The sequence below is a fragment of the Microcaecilia unicolor genome, chromosome 8, assembly GCF_901765095.1.
Source record: "Microcaecilia unicolor chromosome 8, aMicUni1.1, whole genome shotgun sequence".
Classification (NCBI taxonomy): domain Eukaryota; kingdom Metazoa; phylum Chordata; class Amphibia; order Gymnophiona; family Siphonopidae; genus Microcaecilia; species Microcaecilia unicolor.
This window is the reverse complement of record NC_044038.1, coordinates 66,141,219-66,162,391: the sequence shown is the minus strand read 5'-3', so window position 1 is coordinate 66,162,391 and position 21,173 is coordinate 66,141,219. Positions and strand designations below refer to the sequence as shown.

Below are 21,173 nucleotides of genomic sequence, written 5' to 3'. Positions count from 1 at the left end.
TACAACAGAGATTGTCTGGGTTCCTAAAACAAGTGGACAGGTACTAGACTTCAAAATACCTTTTGGAAAATCACAGGTCAGGAATCTTGGGATGTTGTTAGACTCGTCACTTACGTTGATCCTGCAAAATTGAAACAATCTTTAAAAACTGTTTCTATCACCAGCAGTAACTAGGAAATCTTTGTCTACATATTGAAACGACAAGTCTGAACACAGTGGTCCATCCTATGATACCATCACAACTAAACTACTATAATACCCCACTGGTCAAACCAAAAAGAGTCTGTATCAGCTCCAACTAATTCAGAATGCTGCAGAACAACTGATAGAGGGCTGCAAGTGGCATGACCACATCACATGCTTCCTGCAAAAACTACACTAGCTACCAGTACCTTACAGGGCTAAATTTTAAACTCTATGTTTGATTTTCAAGGTCCTCAGACAAAATGAGCCAGAGTACTTAAAAAATAATTTAGCCCTCTAGACACCTTTGAGACCTCTAAGGTTCTCCCATGGAGCATCACTATCCGTACCCTTGTCAAAAGAAATTGTATGACGATGTGATACCAGCCAGCGAGCCTTCTCAAGATTAACCCCCACACTCTGGAACTTACTCCCAGAGGGAGGAGCATTAGCATGTCAAAACTCAAAACTATCTGAAAGCCTGGCTGTTCTCCCTAAGCCTTTAATAAAGATGACGATTGATTATCCACTCACTCTGCCCCTGGGCAGTTCTTTATATCTTATTCAACTGTAAACATAACTTATTATCATTTCTATAGAGCTACTAGACATACGCAGTGCTGTATACTGGATATGAAGAGACAGTCCCTGCTCGACAGAGCTTGCAATCTAATTAGGACAGACAAACAGGACAAATGTGGGATAAGGTGGGAATGATAAAACATGGGTACCAAACAAGCGAGTGAGGGTTAGGAGTTAAAAGCAGCATCAAAAAGGTGGGCTTTTAGCCTAGATTTGAAGACGGCCAGAGATGGAGCTTGATATACCAGCTCAGGAAGTCTATTCCAGGCATATGGTGCAGCAAGATAAAAGGAACAGAGTCTGGAGCTGGCAGTGGAGGAGAAAGGTGCAGATAAGAGAGATTTACACAGTGAAAGGAGTTCCCGGGGAGGAATGTAGGGAGAGATAAGGTTGGAGAGGTACTGAGGAGCTGCAGAGTGAATGCACTTGTAAGTCAATAAGAGGAGTGTTCATTTTTTACTGTCTATATATCTAAACTGCACTTGCTCCCTCATCCACCTATTAAGATGTTTCATTATATTGCATGAACATGTTATTTAAATATTTTCATACGTAACTATTAAAGTGTTTCACTTGTATTGTGCTGACATTGTGAGTATGCGTATTAAATCTATATTATACGATTGTTCTCCCATGCATCATTCATTTTCTGATGACATTTATCATAGTTCTATCATATTTTAAACCGCTGTTAAATATTTATATCTCTGACTCTTTTCTTGTTATTCCTATTATTAAGATTCAGTTTGCCATCTCCAAGTTTACCTCATGGATTGTATTTTACCATTGTTATACTGTCAAGAAAATTGTAAGTTTTATGTTAAACTGTACCTGCTGTATGCCACTTTGGGTGAACCTCTTCATAAAGGTGGTTAAAAAATCCCAATAAATAAATAAATACATGATGAACAGGAGATTCCAGGAAAATGCATTACAGAGAAATAGTCACATCCTAATGCACAGCCTCAAAAAGGTGAGTGCTTAGTCTGACACCTGTGATGTGCAACCTCCAAATTACATTCCTCTTATGGATATAAGAGGGTACAGAACATTAAAGAGCAGTAAACCAGTTGGCTGAGAGGAAAATAAAAAGGAGCGACCAGAAAAACCTTCTCACTAGAGAAACTGCTCCTAATTAAACCAGATTTGCATGGGTAATTGGTGCTCCAGTAAAACATAAGCTCAGCCCTGGCACCTCCCAGCACTGAGATAGTCCAGTTACCAAGTATTACTGCTCCAGCCTGGCACATGGCATGATGCCCTCTAGCACCAGCCTAGACACACAAAGAGCCAGTTTTTCCAGTAGGAATTGCATTTCCAAGCGAAGCATCATGTGGCAGAAAATACCTCCAGAACTGTGCTGAGATGTGTTTGATGGGGTGTGGGAGGGTAAATATCTGTGTGACTCACAGTATATGCCAAGGTGTGAAGTTTGGTGGACAGACATCTCATAGGCAGTGCCATCATCTACAGCTGGAGAACAGCACACATCCTATTCTCAATTCCATACAACTGTCAGAAGGCTTACAGCAGGCGAACTCACTTACCACTGGACTAGCTGAATGCATTGTCCCCACAACTGGAAGAGGAGGCAGTGACAGTACAACACCTGGAGGCTTATCTATCCTGCCTCAGCATTATTTGGTGAGAGTGACTTCTCAGGGTGGGGGGGAAGGAGAGGAGACACAAGTGTGTAACAGAAGGGGGAAGGGACAGCAGGTCTAACGGATACCCTCAGGTCTGAGGAACAGGCTATAAATGGATGCTAACAGTACTATAATGTTATTGATCATAGTACCTCAGAGACAGATTGAAATATTTCATAGAACTTTGTTCTTCTTCCATTATTTGTGATATAAAGTTGCTTGTGAAAGCCTTAGAGCACGGGAAGGGTGTACTGGCTACCTCCTGGCTGGACATTTATGTTTACTAAAGGATAGAGAAAAAAAATACAATGACAAGAATTCCCAGTGGACAAACCCTGATGGGGGTTGCTTTAGTTTTAATCAACTCGAAGAGCTGCTTAAAAGGGGTGAGCAGCTGAAAAAGTTTCATTTTGTGTTGTTTCCCATGTCCTTGACAGGAATTTTCGTTTACATTTTATTTATTTTATATATTTATAGCAGCATTTGTATCCCACATTTTTCAAACATGTTTGGTTTGATGTGGCTTACAATGTTAGTTTTGGGGGGGTAGAGAAGTACATTTTAAGAGAGTAGATGGGGGAGTAGAGAATTAAGAGAGAAATCAATAAGGAAGGGAGGGGTGGGTAATTGTGAGGAGAGATAGGGGCAGTTTATTAATGTGTCAGGGAAGATTTGTTGTTCGGGTTTGGTTGCTTAGTTTCCTGTGTTTTATAGTTTGGTTATGTTGAAGTCTTGAACTTGGTTTGTGTGCAGTGGCATTAGATCGCATGTTGTATGGGTGAGGATGGTTCCTTTTTGTTGTCTGTGGGTAGGAACTTTGTGAACAGATTAGGTTAAGGTTTAGGTTGTTGATTTTGTTTTGTTTTTTAATTTTTGATGTTGTTTTTATTCTGGGGCAATGTGCACACTTTTTCTGAAGAGTGCACACTATTACAACATAGAAAAAAAATGTGGGTCAATATTCAACCAGGAACGGTGAGTGTTTTGCTGATTAATGCCAGTGTTATTCCCGGATATTGTTATTCCTAAATATTCAATGCCAAAGTCATGGCTTTGGCATTGAATATCCGGTTTATGCAGAGCCGGCTAACGCATAGCTGACTAAGTCGATATTCAGAACTTAAGTGGCAATGGGTTAACGCATAAAGATAAAACTGACTTTTATGCTTCCTATTTATGCGGTTAACCTGGCCAGTTAAACGCTGCATATCGGCATTTAACCAGCCAACTGATGATTCCGCTCCCGGAACACCCCTAAAATATCCAGTTTTCACGTAGGCTCTAACCTCTAATTTTCAGTGGCGATAAGCAGTTAAGTGCCACTGAAAATTAGTGGTTAGCCCTGAAGAAGCAATTAACCAATCAGCGGCCGGTTAAATATTTTGAATATCAACCAATGGGTTTTCTTTTTCTGCCATTTTGGGCCAAAAACAGCATGAAGCAATATTTCTCTTGTTGTTTCAAATGATTGTGCATTGCTACTGGAAAATGTTCTGTTTCTTTTTAAGTTTCATGTTCTTTACCGTCTTTTTGATTTGTTTTTATGTTTCAACGTTTTTTATTAAAGTTAACAGTGCAAACCACATATAACATGTATTGAGTACAAGCATGACCAAAAGACTGGTTTACATCACACAAGTGCCTTGTAACAGAAGGCGTAAGTTTTTATTTGGTTTTTCCCCCCCCTCCCCCCCTCCCCACCCTCCTCCAGCCCCTTTTGTTGTGGCTTACTTTTGTTGTGGCTTACATGATAAGTATTCCCGTGCCCTCCCCTCAGACCTTCCCCCTATCCTTTGCTAATATCAATGTTCCTAAGTGACTATACCGCTAGATGACATCAATAGCTCACTTACATATACATACCAAGATAAGCGAGTGCTCCTTGAGTCATTTATAGCCCTCTAGTCTCGACCTTTCGTAAGTTCCTTCCCAGCTCCCCCTCTTTGTACTCTTTCAATGTTTAATGAACAGGATAGCACAGGTTAACATTGTATATTGTGCCTATAGAAGAGGTAGGAGCAAGCACGAGGTTAGTGCACCTTTACTAAATACCTACCATCCACTCGATAATTGGGACTTGTGTGTTGTTCCCACTCTCCGACTCCCTTCCCCTCCACCAGCCTATCCATTCTCTATTCCCCTACTCCCCCCCTCAAAAAAAAAAAAAAAAAAACCCACAACTTATAAGCCATTTAACACCGAACTGCGTTGATTTGTTTTTAAAAGTGTTTTGCTTCAAGTATTCTTTTTACTTTGTAAGAATAGTATATACCATTCACGACAGTGAAAGAGAAATGAAATTGTGGGGGTTTTCTATCATTTGGTTTTGAAAATGAGAAAGGGGCAGGATATGTTGTTTGACAAATTTTATGTTGTTTCTAACAACTGCTCATTCCTAATACACAGAGCAGTCTAACAACAAGGACAGATAACAGAGGGAACAAGGATCAGATAGTGTGAATCCCTGAGGTTAGGCAACATTGTACACCAGAATTTACAGAGAGGACAGTGATTACACAGCGTGTATCCCTGGGCTTACACCCACTGTACATCAGCCCTTAAAGAGAGCTTAGTGATCACAAGGAAAAGGGGGGTTAATTCTATAATAGTATAGCTATTAAGAATGTAAGCGTTGCCATGCTAGGACAGATCGAAGGTCCATCAAGCCAATCCAGGTCCAAGCACCTGGCAAGATCCCGAAAGAGTAAAACAGATTTTGTGCTGCTTTTCCTAGAAATAAATAGTGGATTTTACCAAGTCCATCTTAATAACGGCTTATAGACTTTTCTTTTAGGAAATTGTCCAAATCTTTTTTAAACCCTGGTAAGCTAACTGCTTTTACCACATTCTCTTTCAATGAATTCCACAGTTTAATTACATGTTGAGTCAACAAATATGTGACCATCATTTCGGAAAGGTGACTAAAGTCACCAGAAATGAAAATGGAGGTTTTAATGAATTCTGTTAGAGCAAACAATCTGTAATACTACAGTCTAACCCCCATCCTTTTATGGGAAAAATAAAAAAGTTACAGATGTTCAAACATGTAAGGGTTGATATTTGAAGCGATTTAACCAGCCAGAAATGGCTCCTGGTCGGTTATGTTGCTTGTTCAAGCCAACCATTCATTTTAGGGGCACATAACGAGTTGGTGCAGCTGAAAATGTCCAGTTAGTGCCTATCACAAAACTGGCTATTTTGGAGGCATTCTGGGGGTAGAGTGGCTGACTATCGACCCCGTGACCTTTTCAGAGTGTTTATGGACCCATGACATGAAAAATCTGCCATTCTCAATATTTTGGATCCACTACTTTAGTCACCTTTTCCCAGAGATGGTCACATATGTTCTCCGATTTGTTTTAAATGTACTACTTTGTAGCTTCATTGCGTGCTCCCTAGTCCTAGTATTTTTGGAAAGAGTAAACAAGTGATTCACATCTACCTGTTCCACCCCACTCATTATTTTATAGACCTCTATCATATCTCCCTTCAGCCGTCTTTTCTCCAAGCTGAAGAGCCCTAGACGCTTCAGCCTTTCCTCATAAGGAAGTTGTCCCATCCCCTTTATCATTTTCGTCGCCCTTCTCTGTACCTGTTCTAATTCCACTATATCTTTTTTGAGATGCGGTGACTAGATTTGTGGCTACTTTCCTTTATAGAATATGAGTGTGACTGGTGAAATACAAGCCTATAATTTAGGCGTGAGCACCTAAATGCTGAAGATACAGGCGTAACTTACGTGGGTATGACTCCCACCCATGCTCTGCCCAGACTCTACCTATGTGTATGTCTCCCTGTAAAATATGCACTAGGTAAGATATATGTTGCATTTCCAGGACAGTGTTTAAGTGGAATTTTGGCATTTACATCTGTATATACGTATATGTCATTATTTTAATCATTGCTTATACCCTACACTGTCAATTAAAATGTTCTATTAAATATTTTGTAAGTAGTATGCTATGCCATACTTTGTATTGTTATTTGAATATTTTTACTGCTGTAATTGTCTATTGCTCATGTTTGATTTATTCTTACTGTACACCACCTTGAGTGAATTCCTTCAAAAAGGTGGTAAATAATCCTAATAAATAAATCAATCAATAAAGTAAATTTACAGGCGTAACTCACACATAAATGTTAGCACCCACTTTATAAAATTACCCCCACAGTGTGTACCCCTAGGATTGCACAGCACTGTACATCAACATTCACAGAAGGGACAATGCTAAATTATATTACTGAAATCAAAAATAGGACAATACCACTACGTTTGAAACAAATACAATTTTACCAACCAAAGTGGCTCAATCATTTAACAGTTGCTATTCATCTTATGTGAGGAGGAAAAAAGCCTTTGTATTCCCGTTTCAGTACATACTTGTGTCTGTTAAACCGGGATGGAATCTTCATAGGCTAAAAAAACCTCCTCATAACTTTAATCAACAAAACAGCAATCACATCACATTTGACGAACACTTATCTTTAGTGCCGCCCATGCAGTTGCAATTTAGCTTCTGACAATGAGCACTGCAGAGCTTAGTAAGCAGATTCACATCACAGCATGACGTGTTTCCCTTGAGAAAGCCTGTGATGGCGAAACGGGACCCCGTCGGGAGTATCAGAGTGAAGCTAAATTGCAACTGCATGGGCGGCACTAAAGATAAGTGTTCGTCAAGTGTGATGTGATTGCTGTTTTGTTGATTAAAGTTATGAGGAGGTTTTTTTAGCCTATGAAGATTCCATCCTGGTTTAACAGACACAAGTATGTACTGAAACGGGAATACAGAGGCTTTTTTCCTCCTCACATAAGATGAATAGCAACTGTTAAATGATTGAGCCACTTTGGTTGGTAAAATTATATTACTGCACATTTCCAAAATATAAGCATATGAGCATTCTAGGAAAAACATGGAGGTGTGCTGTTACCGCTGCCTCACAGGGATGTTTGCTTGTTTATTTCAGGAATGCTGTGACTGTGAGAAATATTGTGATCTTGGTTTTTGGTTGACTCAAGTTTGGTAAAAGCAACCTATTAGTAACTCGTAGGTATGAAATGGGGAGCAGCAAGGACTGGGTGGGGAACTCAGTAACACATTGATTTAGGGGCCCTTTTAAGTGTTATGCTAGTAATATGCAGTTTAGTGTGCAGTAACAGCCAACGCACAACTGTAGTAATCTCATGTGCAGTAATTTTGTAATTATCAAACGCTAAATCAATGGTTCCCAAGCCTGGTCCTGGAGGCACCCCAGCCGGTCAGGTTTTCAGAATATCTACAATGAATATTTATGAGAGAAATTTGCATGCAGTGGAGGTAGTGAATATTCATTGTGGATATCCTGAAAACCTGACTGGCTGGGGTGCCTCCGGGACCAGGTTTGGGAACTACTGTGCAAATCATGCATTCATGGTGGTTTGTGTAAAGGGGTGTTACTAGGCAGGGCATGGGCAGAAAAAGAGCATGGAGGGTGTAATGTAGTTAGCGTGATGCAGTTACTGCATGCTAAAGACTACATTCAGTAGATAGTGCTGCAAAAAAAATGAGCGCTGGTCACTATTTTATAAAGAGCGCTCAGGATTGGGTGCCATTTGTAGAATACCACTTAGCACCAGGATCTGTGCCCAATTGAACATTGACGTAAATCCCCAAACCTAAATTAAGAATGGATCCCCCAGATTCTATAATACAGCACGCATCTTTGGTGACATCGCTGACTTGCCCATGTCCCTCCCATGGTCATGGTCATGCTTTATTTTCAGTTGCATGCTAAAACATTTACGCACTCATCTGTATAGAATAGCGCCTAGCAAGATGCACATGTAAACAGTGGCATAGTGGGGGGGGGGGGTTGAGAGCAGGGGCATAGCTACGTGGGGCCATGGGGGCATGGGCCCCGTAGATTTGGCCCAGGCCCCCGCCAACCGCTTTGACCCCCCTCTCGCCGCCAACCCTCCCCTGCCACCGTCAGATACCTTTGCTGACGGGGGTCCCCAACTCCGCCAGCTGAAGTCTTCTTGTCAGGCGCGGCCGCGTTGCTGATCTGCAAGGGCAGGCTTCTGTTTCTGTGAGTGACGTCCTGCATGTTGAACGTGCAGGACGTCAGACTCACAGAAACAGAAGCCTGCCCTTGCAGATCAGCAACGCAGCTGTGCCTGAGAAGAGGACTTCGGCTGGCGGGGGTTGGGGACCCCCGTCAGCAAAGGTACCAACGGTGGTGGCGGGGGAGGGTTGGCGGCGGTGGGAAGAGGGGGTCAAAGGTGGTGGTGGCAGGGGAGGGGGTCAAAAATGGCAGGGGGTCAGTGGCACCGGAGGGGGGGGGGCTCAAATGTCCCCCCTCACCTCGGGCTCTGGACCCCCCTCCCACTGAAGTCTGGCTACGCCCCTGGTTGAGAGATGCTTAAGAAAAAGGGCCTGGTCTTGATAATTGTTTACAATTATCATGGGCAGGGTGGGGGGTGGACTTCCACAGGTGCCATCTTGGCAGGGGCATGGTGGGTGCTCCAGGCCCCCTCAAAAATTGAGGTGTTTGGTTGGTAGGGGTCCCCAAGCCCCTCAAACAGAAGCACTCCTGCACACATGCCACACCATCCTCTCCCCACCCTCCTGTGCAATGCTGGTTTTGTGTACAACTGAGCATATGTGAGGGAGGCCTGCCTCCCATGTATGCACAGTTTTCACACATTCATGGGGGGAGTGGACAACATGGTGCACTGGCAAGAGGGCTTCAGCTGGCAGGGCTGGAGGACCCTGGCAGTTCAGGTATGCTGTGTGCACCATGGGGGGGGGGGGGGGAGCAGAGGCAAACAGTGGTGTAGAAAAGTGGGGCATCATATTCCTTCTCTACTACGGGGGGCGCCGTCCTCCCTTACTACACCACTGCATGTAAATTTCAATTGTTGCCAATTAGCACCAATAACTGCTTATAAGCCCACAATTATTGGTGCTAATTGGCTTGTTTGGTGTGTGCCCAAATTTGAGCAGACAATTTTGAGCACCATTTATAGAATTTGGGGGTAACCAACTAACGCACCGTTAATGCAGAACCACTTACCACCTCCTAAATAGCAGGCACTAAGTGATTCCATGCTAAGATCAACCAGAGTACTTCGTGTTAATGCCAACATGGGACTTGGATAGGAAACTGTTGCAGACACCCCCAATATTTGCTGCATTAGATTTGCAGCCACAGCATGTTAAATGCCTCTGCTATGCTGCAGTAAATGCAAAATCTAAAACACTTTAATAAAAAGGTCCCTTTGTTTTGTATCAGGTGCTTTCATTCCTTGTCATCCTGGGCAATGTGACTGAAACCTACGTCACTCCAGCAGAACAGGTGCATTAGACCTTAAGGGCGACGAAAATGATAAAGGGGATGGGACAACTTCCCTATGAGGAAAGGCTGAAGCGTCTAGGACTCTTCAGCTTGGAGAAGAGATGGTTGAGGGGAGATATGATAGAGGTCTATAAAATAATGAGTGGAGTGGAATGGGTAGACGTGAATGGTTTGTTTACTCTTTCCAAAAATAGTAGGACTAGAGGGCATGCGATGAAGCTACAAAGTAGTAAATTTAATACGAATTGGAGAACATTTTTCTTCACTCAACGTGTAATTAAACGCTGGAATTCGTTGCCAGAGAATGTGGTAAAGGCGGTTATCTTAGCAGAGTTTTAAAAGGGTCTGGATGGCTTCCTAAAGGAAAAGTTCATAGACCATTATTAAATTGACTTGGGGAAAATCCACTGTTTATTTCTGGGATAAGCAGCATAAAATGTCTTGAGCTTTTCTGGGATCTAGCCAGGTATTTGTGACCTGGATTAGCCACTGTTGGAAACAAATGCTGGGCTTGATGGACCTTGGGTCTGACCCAGTGTGGCAATACTTATGTACTTATGACACAGCATGTCCTTGTTGCAATGGTACAGCAGCATCAGGCTTGCTCCAAGTGAATGGGATAGCATGCACAAGGCTGCTCTTGTTAGAACCCTAATATTAACAGACATCTGGGACAGCTAAATTTAGGAACAGGGTTCAGAGGACAAGTCAAAAATATGTGAAGATCTGGAACTGCTATAATTATGGGAGAGGAAGACCAACCTACCACAGAACAAGTTACAGAAAAGGAATTAGAAAAAATGTCTAGATAGATTTTAGACAGAATAGTAAATATTTCAGATGAAGTCCTCAATAGGACAGAAATCCAAATACAGCAAAAAATGTTATCTTTTGTCTCAATCCTAGATGCAACACTTTTAACACAAGAGTGGCACTATTTAAATTTGCTAAGAAATTAAAAATGATTGACTATTTCACCATCAAAACAGCATGTAACAATGACCTTTCGATGTATGCACTTATTTACCCACAGTGATAGAAAACTGAAAAGACGGAAACTGGGTAGACTGGATGAACCCACTGGTTTTTAGGAAGGATGTGCATTCATTTGAAATTACATAGGAAATGTCAATGACTATCCCTTGTTGTTTCCTATCATTGTCAAATGAAAACAAGCAGAATAAATTTAACATTTTCTGGTTTTTGTTTGTCGTCCATAGCATGCAGTCTTTCCAAAAGAGCACACACTGTTAACAACATTGCTCCTGTAATGCCAAAATGTCAAAAAACACCTCAAACAAAATGAACATTCCTGTAAATGACACAGGAAACAAAACCTTTCTGGCTGTACACTACTAGTATTTTTATCTGCCATCATTTCCTGCATCACTCTGTCCGGCTTGTATGTCGTCTGTTGAAATGACAGTTTGCAGTCCTTGAAGCCATGCTGTTTGCCCACTATGGAAGGAAATGAAAGCATCAGATAGAAGCATACGTTAATATACTGGACAGTACCGCTGAATATTCCCTCTAACCACCCATACCAAAACCGGCTAGTTTGTGGGTGGTGCAGAGGCAGAGTTAGGACGGAGTCAGGGCAAAGTAAAGCTGGTGACTAGCAGAGATTTTCAATCTGCTGACTGGCTGAGTAACTGCGTAAAGTTAGGACAGAAAAAAGGCTGCCCAAACTTTATGCAGCAAAGGCAACCAGTTTGAATATTAGACCCAGTTAAGCTTTCGGGTCATGACAATCCCCCCTTCTGATCCTCCCCCCGGAGCTTGTACACCCACCACTTCCAATTCCCCATCCCTCCCCTCCAGAAGTAGAGCATAATACCCACCTCCTGCCCCCTAGATCCAAGGCAAGACCTGCCCACACTGAATCCCCCTTCTTCTCTCCATCCCCCCCCCCCCGGAGAAGCAAGCCCCTTCCCCCCACCAATGTTATTGGGCTTACATGCCCATTCCCTGGTGGTCCAATCATTGATGGTTAACAGCTCATTAGTGCATCTCGGAAGCGTGCCCAATTCTGGATGCCATATATAGAATCTGGGGGATACTGTCCATCTGCAGGCACCAGATCTCTAGTTGGATAGAACCAGTCCATAGCAAAGAATAAACATGAGGGCACAGCGTCCCACATACCAAGGCTGCAGCAGGGAATCCACAGAAAACTAAACTGGGTTGTCACCCTCGAAGACTATGGTTGACCACCCCTACTCTAAGGTTAAGGTGTAATAGATTTCTCCAGCTTCAGAAGAAGGAGTTTCTTCCTCAAAGGGCACAGAAATTATGGGACATTAGCCTTATACTCAGTAGTGTGCTGGTAAATTTTTAACACCCGGCTCTCTCTCCGGGTGTAGCCAGCCCTGCAATTTGCGGGGGCCCAGAGGTGGACTGGGGGGGGGGGTAATGCATTCTTCTCTACCACCCCCCGTGTGAGCACACTAGGCATATCTTTGTGGCAGGAATGCGGAGCCAAACCAGCCAATTAAAATGGACTGCTGCCGCTCCCCATTGCTTGTTTCTGGCTCTGAGCAGCATGCTGGGAAACCACGTGTGAGAAGTCCCAGCATGCCACTCAGAGCCAGAAACAAGCAGTGGGGAGCAGCAGCAGTCCATTTACTTGGCTGGTATGGCTTGGCATCCCCGCCAGTGAAGTAAAAATTTTTGGAGCTGGTTGTTAAATTAGCCACACCAGGGCCTACTTTAACAACCAGCTCCCAAAATTCTTAAAAACTTACCAAATGGCTCTCACTATCCCATGAGAGCCGACTCCGGCATACCACTGCTTATATTGAAAGGACCTTTTCCTCATGCTATGCCTATCTTTACTGAGTAAGGGCTAGAGTGTCTACATTGAATATATTTGAGAGATAGCTTAAAATGTTTTGATGGAAAAAGCTATTTGTGGGTACTTAGGAAAAGTACAGATCCAAGGCCTTACACCAATTACCAAAACAGAGGTCAGGAAGAAAATGTTTTTCACTGTTGCACAACTGGTTACAGATGTGCAGATTTTTTTTTGCCTTCCAATGACCTCGTAAAGAGAGCTGTGAGGCAACCACAAGACAGTTGGACTCAAGGACCTCTAATCATCTTTCAGCCAAATCAACTATGTAAGTCTATATCCATGTATACCTGGTATGTACCATACAAATGATTTTTTAATAATTAAAATAGAAGTAAGGAACTCTAGTGCTCTGGAAGTGATGCTTTGGTTCCCTCTGGGGCTTAATGAGATATTACCCTTGTGTCCTCTTCTCCTCTTGACACAGCAGACGAAACACCATGAGGCAGCTCTTGGCTTTGTTCTCCTTGAATTACCTGCTCAGCACAGCAGCTGCTCTGAAAATAGGAGCCTTCAACATCAAATGGTTTGGAGACTCCAAGATGGACAACCCGGATACCGCTAACATTATTGTCAGTGTAAGTACCAGCTACATCTTTTGAGGCAAACCAACACAATTCCCTGTGTTAAACAAGGGGCTCAGAAATAACTGAGCAGGTGATATCTATTTGTATCCTGCATGTGACTGCCATACAGTAATCCTACGACTTTCCAAAGGATGGCCATGCCTTTTACCAGTCCTCCCAACTTACCAGCATTTTGGTAGACTCTCCAGAATTTTCAGTAGCTCATCTGATCTATTTCAATTGCCATAAAAATTCAGCAGAAAATATAAACTCTCTCAGCAAGGAGCAGTCCCACATTCTTCCCTTTACACTTCTATATGCAGAGTTTCCATCATGACAAACAAAACAGCGAAGAGGACCAACAAAAGAAAAAAGACAAAATAAGAAAAAAATAAAAAAATAATAATAAAAAAACACAAAAAAAATTCCAAGTATATATAAAAAAATGTAAGGCGTCAACACTTGGTTGTTGAAATTAAAAAATAAACTTTATTTATCAATGGATAGCAGGGAGAAAGGGACTCGACACAGCTGTTTCGGCCATACAGGCCTGCGTCAGGAGTCTTCTCACTGTATGCTGTTCTTATATACTATCCAAATGGGGAGGGAATGTGTATATCTATTCAGTGTTAAATGTACTATTTGGTCCTTCCCTTCTATGTTAATAATGTAAGATATATATTCCTTAATTTGTCTGCCATCTCTTGGTTCTAATTTTGTTGGAATCCATATTTTATAAGAATTAAACTTTGAAGTCAGAATACAGGTTATCTAGTTTCCACCACCTCGTTCCTTCGTTAAAAGAAAAACTGACAAATAAAAATTGTACCCCCAGATTTGGGGAAACAGGAGCCCCTAAGAAAAGAGTCCCTGGCCGTTACAGCTTTAGATCGTCATGGGAAATCCAGCCTGGGCAATGCCCCAGATGTGAGCAGCCGGTGGTGTAGGAAAGGTTCCGACAGCTTGGATTTAAAAAATTTGCTGGAAACGGTCCTGAGTAACTCTGGAACTTCGGGGCTACTATGAACGTTCCAGAGTTACTCAGGACCGTTTCCAGCAAATTTTTTAAATCCAAGCTGTCGGAACCTTTCCTACACCACAGGCTGCTCACATCTGGGCGTTGCCCAGGCTGGATTTCCCATGACGATCTAAAGCTGTAATGGCCAGGGACTCTTTTCTTAGGGGCTCCTGTTTCCCCAAATCTGGGGGTACAATTTTTTATTTGTCAGTTTTTCTTTTAACGAAGGAACGAGGTGGTGGAAACTAGATAACCTGTATTCTGACTTCAAAGTTTAATTCTTATAAAATATGAATTCCAATGAAATTAGAACCAAGAGATGGCAGACAAATTACATAAGTACATAAGTAGTGCCATACTGGGAAAGACCAAAGGTCCATCTAGCCCAGCATCCTGTCACCGACAGTGGCCAATCCAGGTCAAGGGCACCTGGCACGCTCCCCAAACGTAAAAACATTCCAGACAAGTTATACCTAAAAATGCGGAATTTTTCCAAGTCCATTTAATAGCGGTCTATGGACTTGTCCTTTAGGAATCTATCTAACCCCTTTTTAAACTCCGTCAAGCTAACCGCCCGTACCACGTTCTCCGGCAACGAATTCCAGAGTCTAATTACATGTTGGGTGAAGAAAAATTTTCTCCGATTCGTTTTAAATTTACCACACTGTAGCTTCAACTCATGCCCTCTAGTCCTAGTATTTTTGGATAGCGTGAACAGTCGCTTCACATCCACCCGATCCATTCCACTCATTATTTTATACACTTCTATCATATCTCCCCTCAGCCGTCTCTTCTCCAAGCTGAAAAGCCCTAGCCTTCTCAGCCTCTCTTCATAGGAAAGTCGTCCCATCCCCACTATCATTTTCGTCGCCCTTCGCTGTACCTTTTCCAATTCTACTATATCTTTTTTGAGATACGGAGACCAGTACTGAACACAATACTCCAGGTGCGGTCGCACCATGGAGCGATACAACGGCATTATAACATCCGCACACCTGGACTCCATACCCTTCCTAATAACACCCAACATTCTATTCGCTTTCCTAGCCGCAGCAGCACACTGAGCAGAAGGTTTCAGCGTATCATCGACGACGACACCCAGATCCCTTTCTTGATCCGTAACTCCTAACGCGGAACCTTGCAAGACGTAGCTATAATTCGGGTTCCTCTTACCCACATGCATCACTTTGCACTTGTCAACATTGAACTTCATCTGCCACTTGCACGCCCATTCTCCCAGTCTCGCAAGGTCCTCCTGTAATCGTTCACATTCCTCCTGCGACTTGACGACCCTGAATAATTTTGTGTCATCGGCGAATTTAATTACCTCACTAGTTATTCCCATCTCTAGGTCATTTATAAATACATTAAAAAGCAACGGACCCAGCACAGACCCCTGCGGGACCCCACTAACTACCCTCCTCCACTGAGAATACTGGCCACGCAATCCTACTCTCTGCTTCCTATCTTTCAACCAGTTCTTAATCCATAATAATACCCTACCTCCGATTCCATGACTCTGCAATTTCTTCAGGAGTCTTTCGTGCGGCACTTTGTCAAACGCCTTCTGAAAATCCAGATATACAATATCAACCGGCTCCCCATTGTCCACATGTTTGCTTACCCCCTCAAAAAAATGCATTAGATTGGTGAGGCAAGACTTCCCTTCACTAAATCCGTGCTGACTTTGTCTCATCAGTCCATGTTTTTGTATATGCTCTGCAATTTTATTCTTAATAATAGCCTCCACCATCTTGCCCGGCACCGACGTCAGACTCACCGGTCTATAATTTCCCGGATCTCCTCTGGAACCCTTCTTAAAAATCGGAGTAACATTGGCTACTCTCCAGTCTTCCGGTACTACACTCGATTTTAGGGACAGATTGCATATTTCTAACAGTAGCTCCGCAAGTTCATTTTTTAGTTCTATTAATACTCTGGGATGAATACCATCAGGTCCCGGTGATTTACTACTCTTCAGCTTGCTGAACTGACCCATTACATCCTCCAAGGTTACAGAGAATTTGTTTAGTTTCTCCGACTCCCCCGCTTCAAATATTCTTTCCGGCACCGGTGTCCCCCCCAAATCCTCCTCGGTGAAGACCGAAGCAAAGAATTCATTTAATTTCTCCACTACGGCTTTGTCCTCCTTGATCGCCCCTTTAACACCATTTTCGTCCAGCGGCCCAACCGACTCTTTGGCCGGTTTCCTGCTTTTAATGTATCTAAAAAAATTTTTACTATGTATTTTTGCTTCCAACGCTAATTTCTTCTCAAAGTCCTTTTTTGCCCTCCTTATCTCCGCTTTGCATTTGGCTTGGCATTCCTTATGATCTATCCTGTTACTTTCAGTTGGTTCTCTTCTCCACTTTCTGAAGGAAATATATATCTTACATTATTAACATAGAAGGGAAGGACCAAATAGTACATTTATCACCAAATAGATATATACATTCCCTCCCCATTTGGATAGTATATAAGATCAGCATACAGTGAGAAGACTCCTGACGCAGGCCTGTATGGCCGAAACACAGCTGTGTCGAGTCCCTTTCTCCCTGCTATCCATTGATAAATAAAGTTTATTTTTTAATTTCAAAAACCAAGTGTTGACGCCTTACATTTTTTTATATATACTTGGAATTTTTTTTGTGTTCTTTCATTATTATTTTTTTATTTTTTCTTATTTTGTCTTTTTTCTTTTGTTTGTCCTCTTCACTATTTTGTTTGTTGTTATTTTTTGTGAAGACTGGTTTCTTCTGTTTTTTGCACAAGTTTCCATCATGGCCACTGAGGGGGGGGGCAGGGAGGCAAATTTCCCCGGGCCTAGGCCTCCAAGGGGGGCCCGGTGCCAGGGTCTCTCTCTCTCTCCTGCTCCTGACAGGACCCGGGTGATCACGTCCCACAGGAGCAGGAGAGAGAAAACTCTGGCGCCGGGCCCCCTTTGCATTGCCCGCCTAGCAGTTGCTGGGCCCTCAGGCCACGCATGCTCAGTTTTGAGACCGAGCATGTGCGACCTGAGGAAAGCAGCCACAGGGGCAGGCAATGCTGGGCAGAGGAAGGAGCTGATCTGCCTGCAGCTGGCGAGGCCAACCGAGGTACCTCGGGCGGGGGGCCCAGCTCACTCTCTCAGCAGCCCTAGTTTCCCTATGAGATACATCATGGTTTACAATCAGAGACACAGATTCAATCCCTCTTCAGACTATTCCATAGTACTCTGGCAGCTGAAACCTTCCTAAAAATCTTCAGCCCTCCTTAAGCATATTGTCAAGCCTGTAGAGGCACCACTATCACTTGGCACACACAGTGCTGGCTTAAGCATTAGGCCAACTAGGTGATCGCCTAGGGAGGCAGCATCTGAGGGGGAGGGGCGGCACAGAACAGCTGCAGTCAAAGCAAAACAATAGGTTCTGACGGTCAGACAACTCAGAAATCATCAGCATGTATTTTCACCCACAAGGAGGGCAGGACTGGATCGTTAGTTTGGCGTGATATCACTTTACTTTGTTGGCATCTTGCCTCATCGTTTTTGTAGAAATAGTATGTGAAGTTTATACTATAGCGACACTATTACTCTGACTACAGCAATGCTGTCATTCAGTAGCACTGTGGCGGTTTCACAGAAAATCCTGAGGAAAGCCCTATGGCCAAAACACAATTTGTGTAGGTCTTGATTCAGCCTATCAAATAAAGTCCATTTTTACACCTTGGTATTGGATGTAATGTCACCTTCGCTGTGTTTGGTATTCTTTGTTTCTGTAAAGGATTGTTCTTCTTTTGTCTTCTGTTACATTGTCAAATAGCTCATTTACTTGGATAAGCATTATTAGGAAAGGTATGGAAAACAGGTGTGAGGATGTTATAATGCCGTTATATCACTCCATGGTGCGACCGCACCTTGAGTATTGTGTTCAATTCTGGTTGCCGCATCTCAAGAAAGGTGCAGCGAAGGGCGACTAAAATGATAGCGGGGATGGGACGACTTCCCTATGAAGAAAGACTAAGGAGGCTAGGGCTTTTCAGCTTGGAGAAGAGACGGCTGAGGGGAGACATGATAGAGGCATATAAAATAATGAGTGGAGTGGAACAGGTGGATGTGAAGCGTCTGTTCACGCTTTCCAAAAATACTAGGACTAGGGGGCGTGCAATGAAACTACAGTGTAGTAAATTTAAAACAAATCGGAGAAAAATTTTCTTCACCCAACGCGTAATTAAACTCTGGAATTCGTTGCTGGAGAACGTGGTGAAGGCGGTTAGCTTGGAAGATTTTAAAAAGGGGTTAGACGGTTTCCTAAAGGACAAGTCCATAAACCGCTACTAAATGGACTTGGGAAAAATCCACAATTCCGGGAATAACATGTATAGGATGTTTGTACATTTGGGAAGCTTGCCAGGTGCCCTTGGCCTGGATTGGCCGCTGTCGTGGACAGGATGCTGGGCTCGATGGACCCTTGGTCTTTTCCCAGTGTGGCATTACTTATGTACTTATGTACTAAGCAGACATTTACCTGGGTAAGTGGCTTGTGGAAATTACAAAAGTAAAGCAAAAATTGTGAGTTAAACAAAAAAAAAAATCACTCTACCAATCACTGTAAGATTATAAATGAGGAGAAAAAGACTTCAGTGGCACTTACCAGCTTGTATCAAATGCCAGAAAGTCTCACAGAAGACACATCATCAGTCAAAAAACTTCTCTTAGCAATAAAATATCAAACTCATTAAATGTCCATATAGATATAATACTTTTCAAAACAGTCATAGTCATTTTAAACTCAACAAATGCACACTTATCTTTTATATGGAAACTTAGATTTATTCTCTACGGAGCCGTCCATTTCACCAAATAGCTTCATCAGGAGAAGCTTCCAAAGTCATCCACATGACACATGTGCAAAATCACTACAAAAGCATAAAAGAACGAGTGAATGAAAAGTTTCAAACTCATGACCAAAATTTTTTTTTAATGTGTCCAGTAATGGGGAGGGGTGGGTGAAGGTTGTTTGGGAGGGGTATAATATTGGTTCTTGCAAAACTACTCTGTTTCTGTGACTATTTCAATTTCTTAATAAAAAAACATATCCTATATAATAATTCTCACCTCCAACATTCTGAGGCTGCCTGGAACCGTGGATCATGTTGGAGTAGATAATAGTGATGTCACACAACCCACATCAGATTGGCCAGTAGAAGGGAGAGGGGCGGAGCCACGATACAGGGAGCAGCGAATCAGCACAACATGGGGAATGCACAGCAGCAGGAACAGAAGCCTCTCTCACACAGTCACTCTCTGAAACATACACACTCAGAGGAAAACCTTGCTAGCGCCCATTTCCTTTCAAACAGAAACGGGCCTTTTTTACTAGTTTCTCATAAAAATGTGCCCAGGCCGCCCACCGGTATCTGTCAGTCTACATCCACCACTGGTATAGAAAATTCAAAATGGTGCCAATCATAAATAGGATGCCCAGAAACTGGGGAGCCAATCAAAGCTCACCAGTATAAACACATCATAGAAACACTCTCCAATCAATATAGGGAAATGGAATGGGACTTAATACACTGTTTTTCTGTGGTTTTTCCAACTACATTCAAAGTGGTTTACATATTATATACAGGTACTTATTTGTACCTGGGACAATGGAGGGTTAAGTGACTTGCTCAGACTCACAAGGAGCTGCAGTGGGAATTCACCCAGTTCCCCAGGATCAAGGTCCGCTGCACTAACCACTAGGCTACTCCTCCACTCCTGAAGGCCCCAAACTGTTTAATTTATAAATCCCTTTTTATTCTAATCTTAACACTCATTATGTATGTACATACAAAACAAAATTTAATATTTATAATTCTGATGTCAGTCTATCCATTTTTACAGGATTGTTCCAGGTTGGCTGATGTTGTGATAATCATGATTGTTGAGTTTAATTGAAAATTTAAGGGTGATCTCAGAGGCATGAAAGATTTGATGGGTGCAAGGCTAAAAGTCTGCCTAGGACATCAAATGCCATTGCACCAGACCTGGGCACATACCATCTAATGCAAAGGGATCCTTTAAGAGGACAGTATCTGAGAGACCCAACAGAGGGGCAGATGCAATAAAGTATGTGAAACTTTGTGCACAGCCTACCTTGGCTTTAGTGCACAATTCTGTAGGAGCCCAATGTAAAAATGAGTTTTGCGCAAGAGTTAAGTGTATGTGAAGCCTCATGTAGGCATCAGCGCACAGCCAGAGATGATGGATTTGTTACTTTTTAAAAGTACTGGCTTCAAAAGTAGTGAAGTAAAAGTAGAAAGTCTTATAAAAAAAAAATACTCAAGTAAAAGTAATAAAGTGCAGCTGTTAAACTACTATTTTACTACAAAGTAAATTCTTAACAAGTTGGGCCACTGAATCTAGTATGTTTACAAGCAAACTTCCAGTGGGTCACACAAGTTCTTTCCTAGAAAAAAGAAAACCCCAAACATTAATACACCTATTGGAAAACAAAACAAGCTGGATTAGTATAGATCAGTCCTACACAGACACGATGCTAACATAATAACCAGCCTTTTTCACACATGAACAGAGGTAGCCACTCATAAAGTATAGAATAAGTAACCACAAACTAAAAATAGAAAAATGTAGACAAAAATTAAACTGAACCTTCAAGAAGCCATACTCTGCATACAGTGCAAACCAATGAAACAGAAAGAGTTACACATCCCTTTGTACTGTGCAAAATAAAGAGCAGATGTAAATTTCAAAAACTTACATATTCCAATTGCTACATTAAAAATTAACAAATAAACAAAAACAGAAAATAAGTGATACATTTTTATTGGACTAACATTACATTTTTTGACTAGTTTTTGGAGGCGAAAACCTCCTTCCTTAAGTCAGGACAAGCAGAGTATAACAGCACTATACTGTCCCGACCTGAAAAAGTAGGTTTTGGTCTCCAGATGTTAGTTTAAAAAATTGTATATAGTCCAATATAAAGGTGTCATCTTATTTTTTT

At 42.3% G+C, this 21,173-nt stretch overlaps 1 protein-coding gene across 1 annotated transcript in view; it reads left to right on the top strand.

The window, feature by feature from the left end:
* Nucleotides 1–21,173, top strand: part of LOC115476776 (deoxyribonuclease-1-like) — a 102,115-nt gene that overhangs the window by 16,660 nt on the left and 64,282 nt on the right. The window contains exon 3 of the mRNA XM_030213356.1: nucleotides 13,025–13,175. Coding sequence (XP_030069216.1) covers nucleotides 13,038–13,175 — 138 coding nt within the window. The 5' untranslated portion in view covers nucleotides 13,025–13,037. The remainder of the gene's footprint in view (nucleotides 1–13,024; nucleotides 13,176–21,173) is intronic.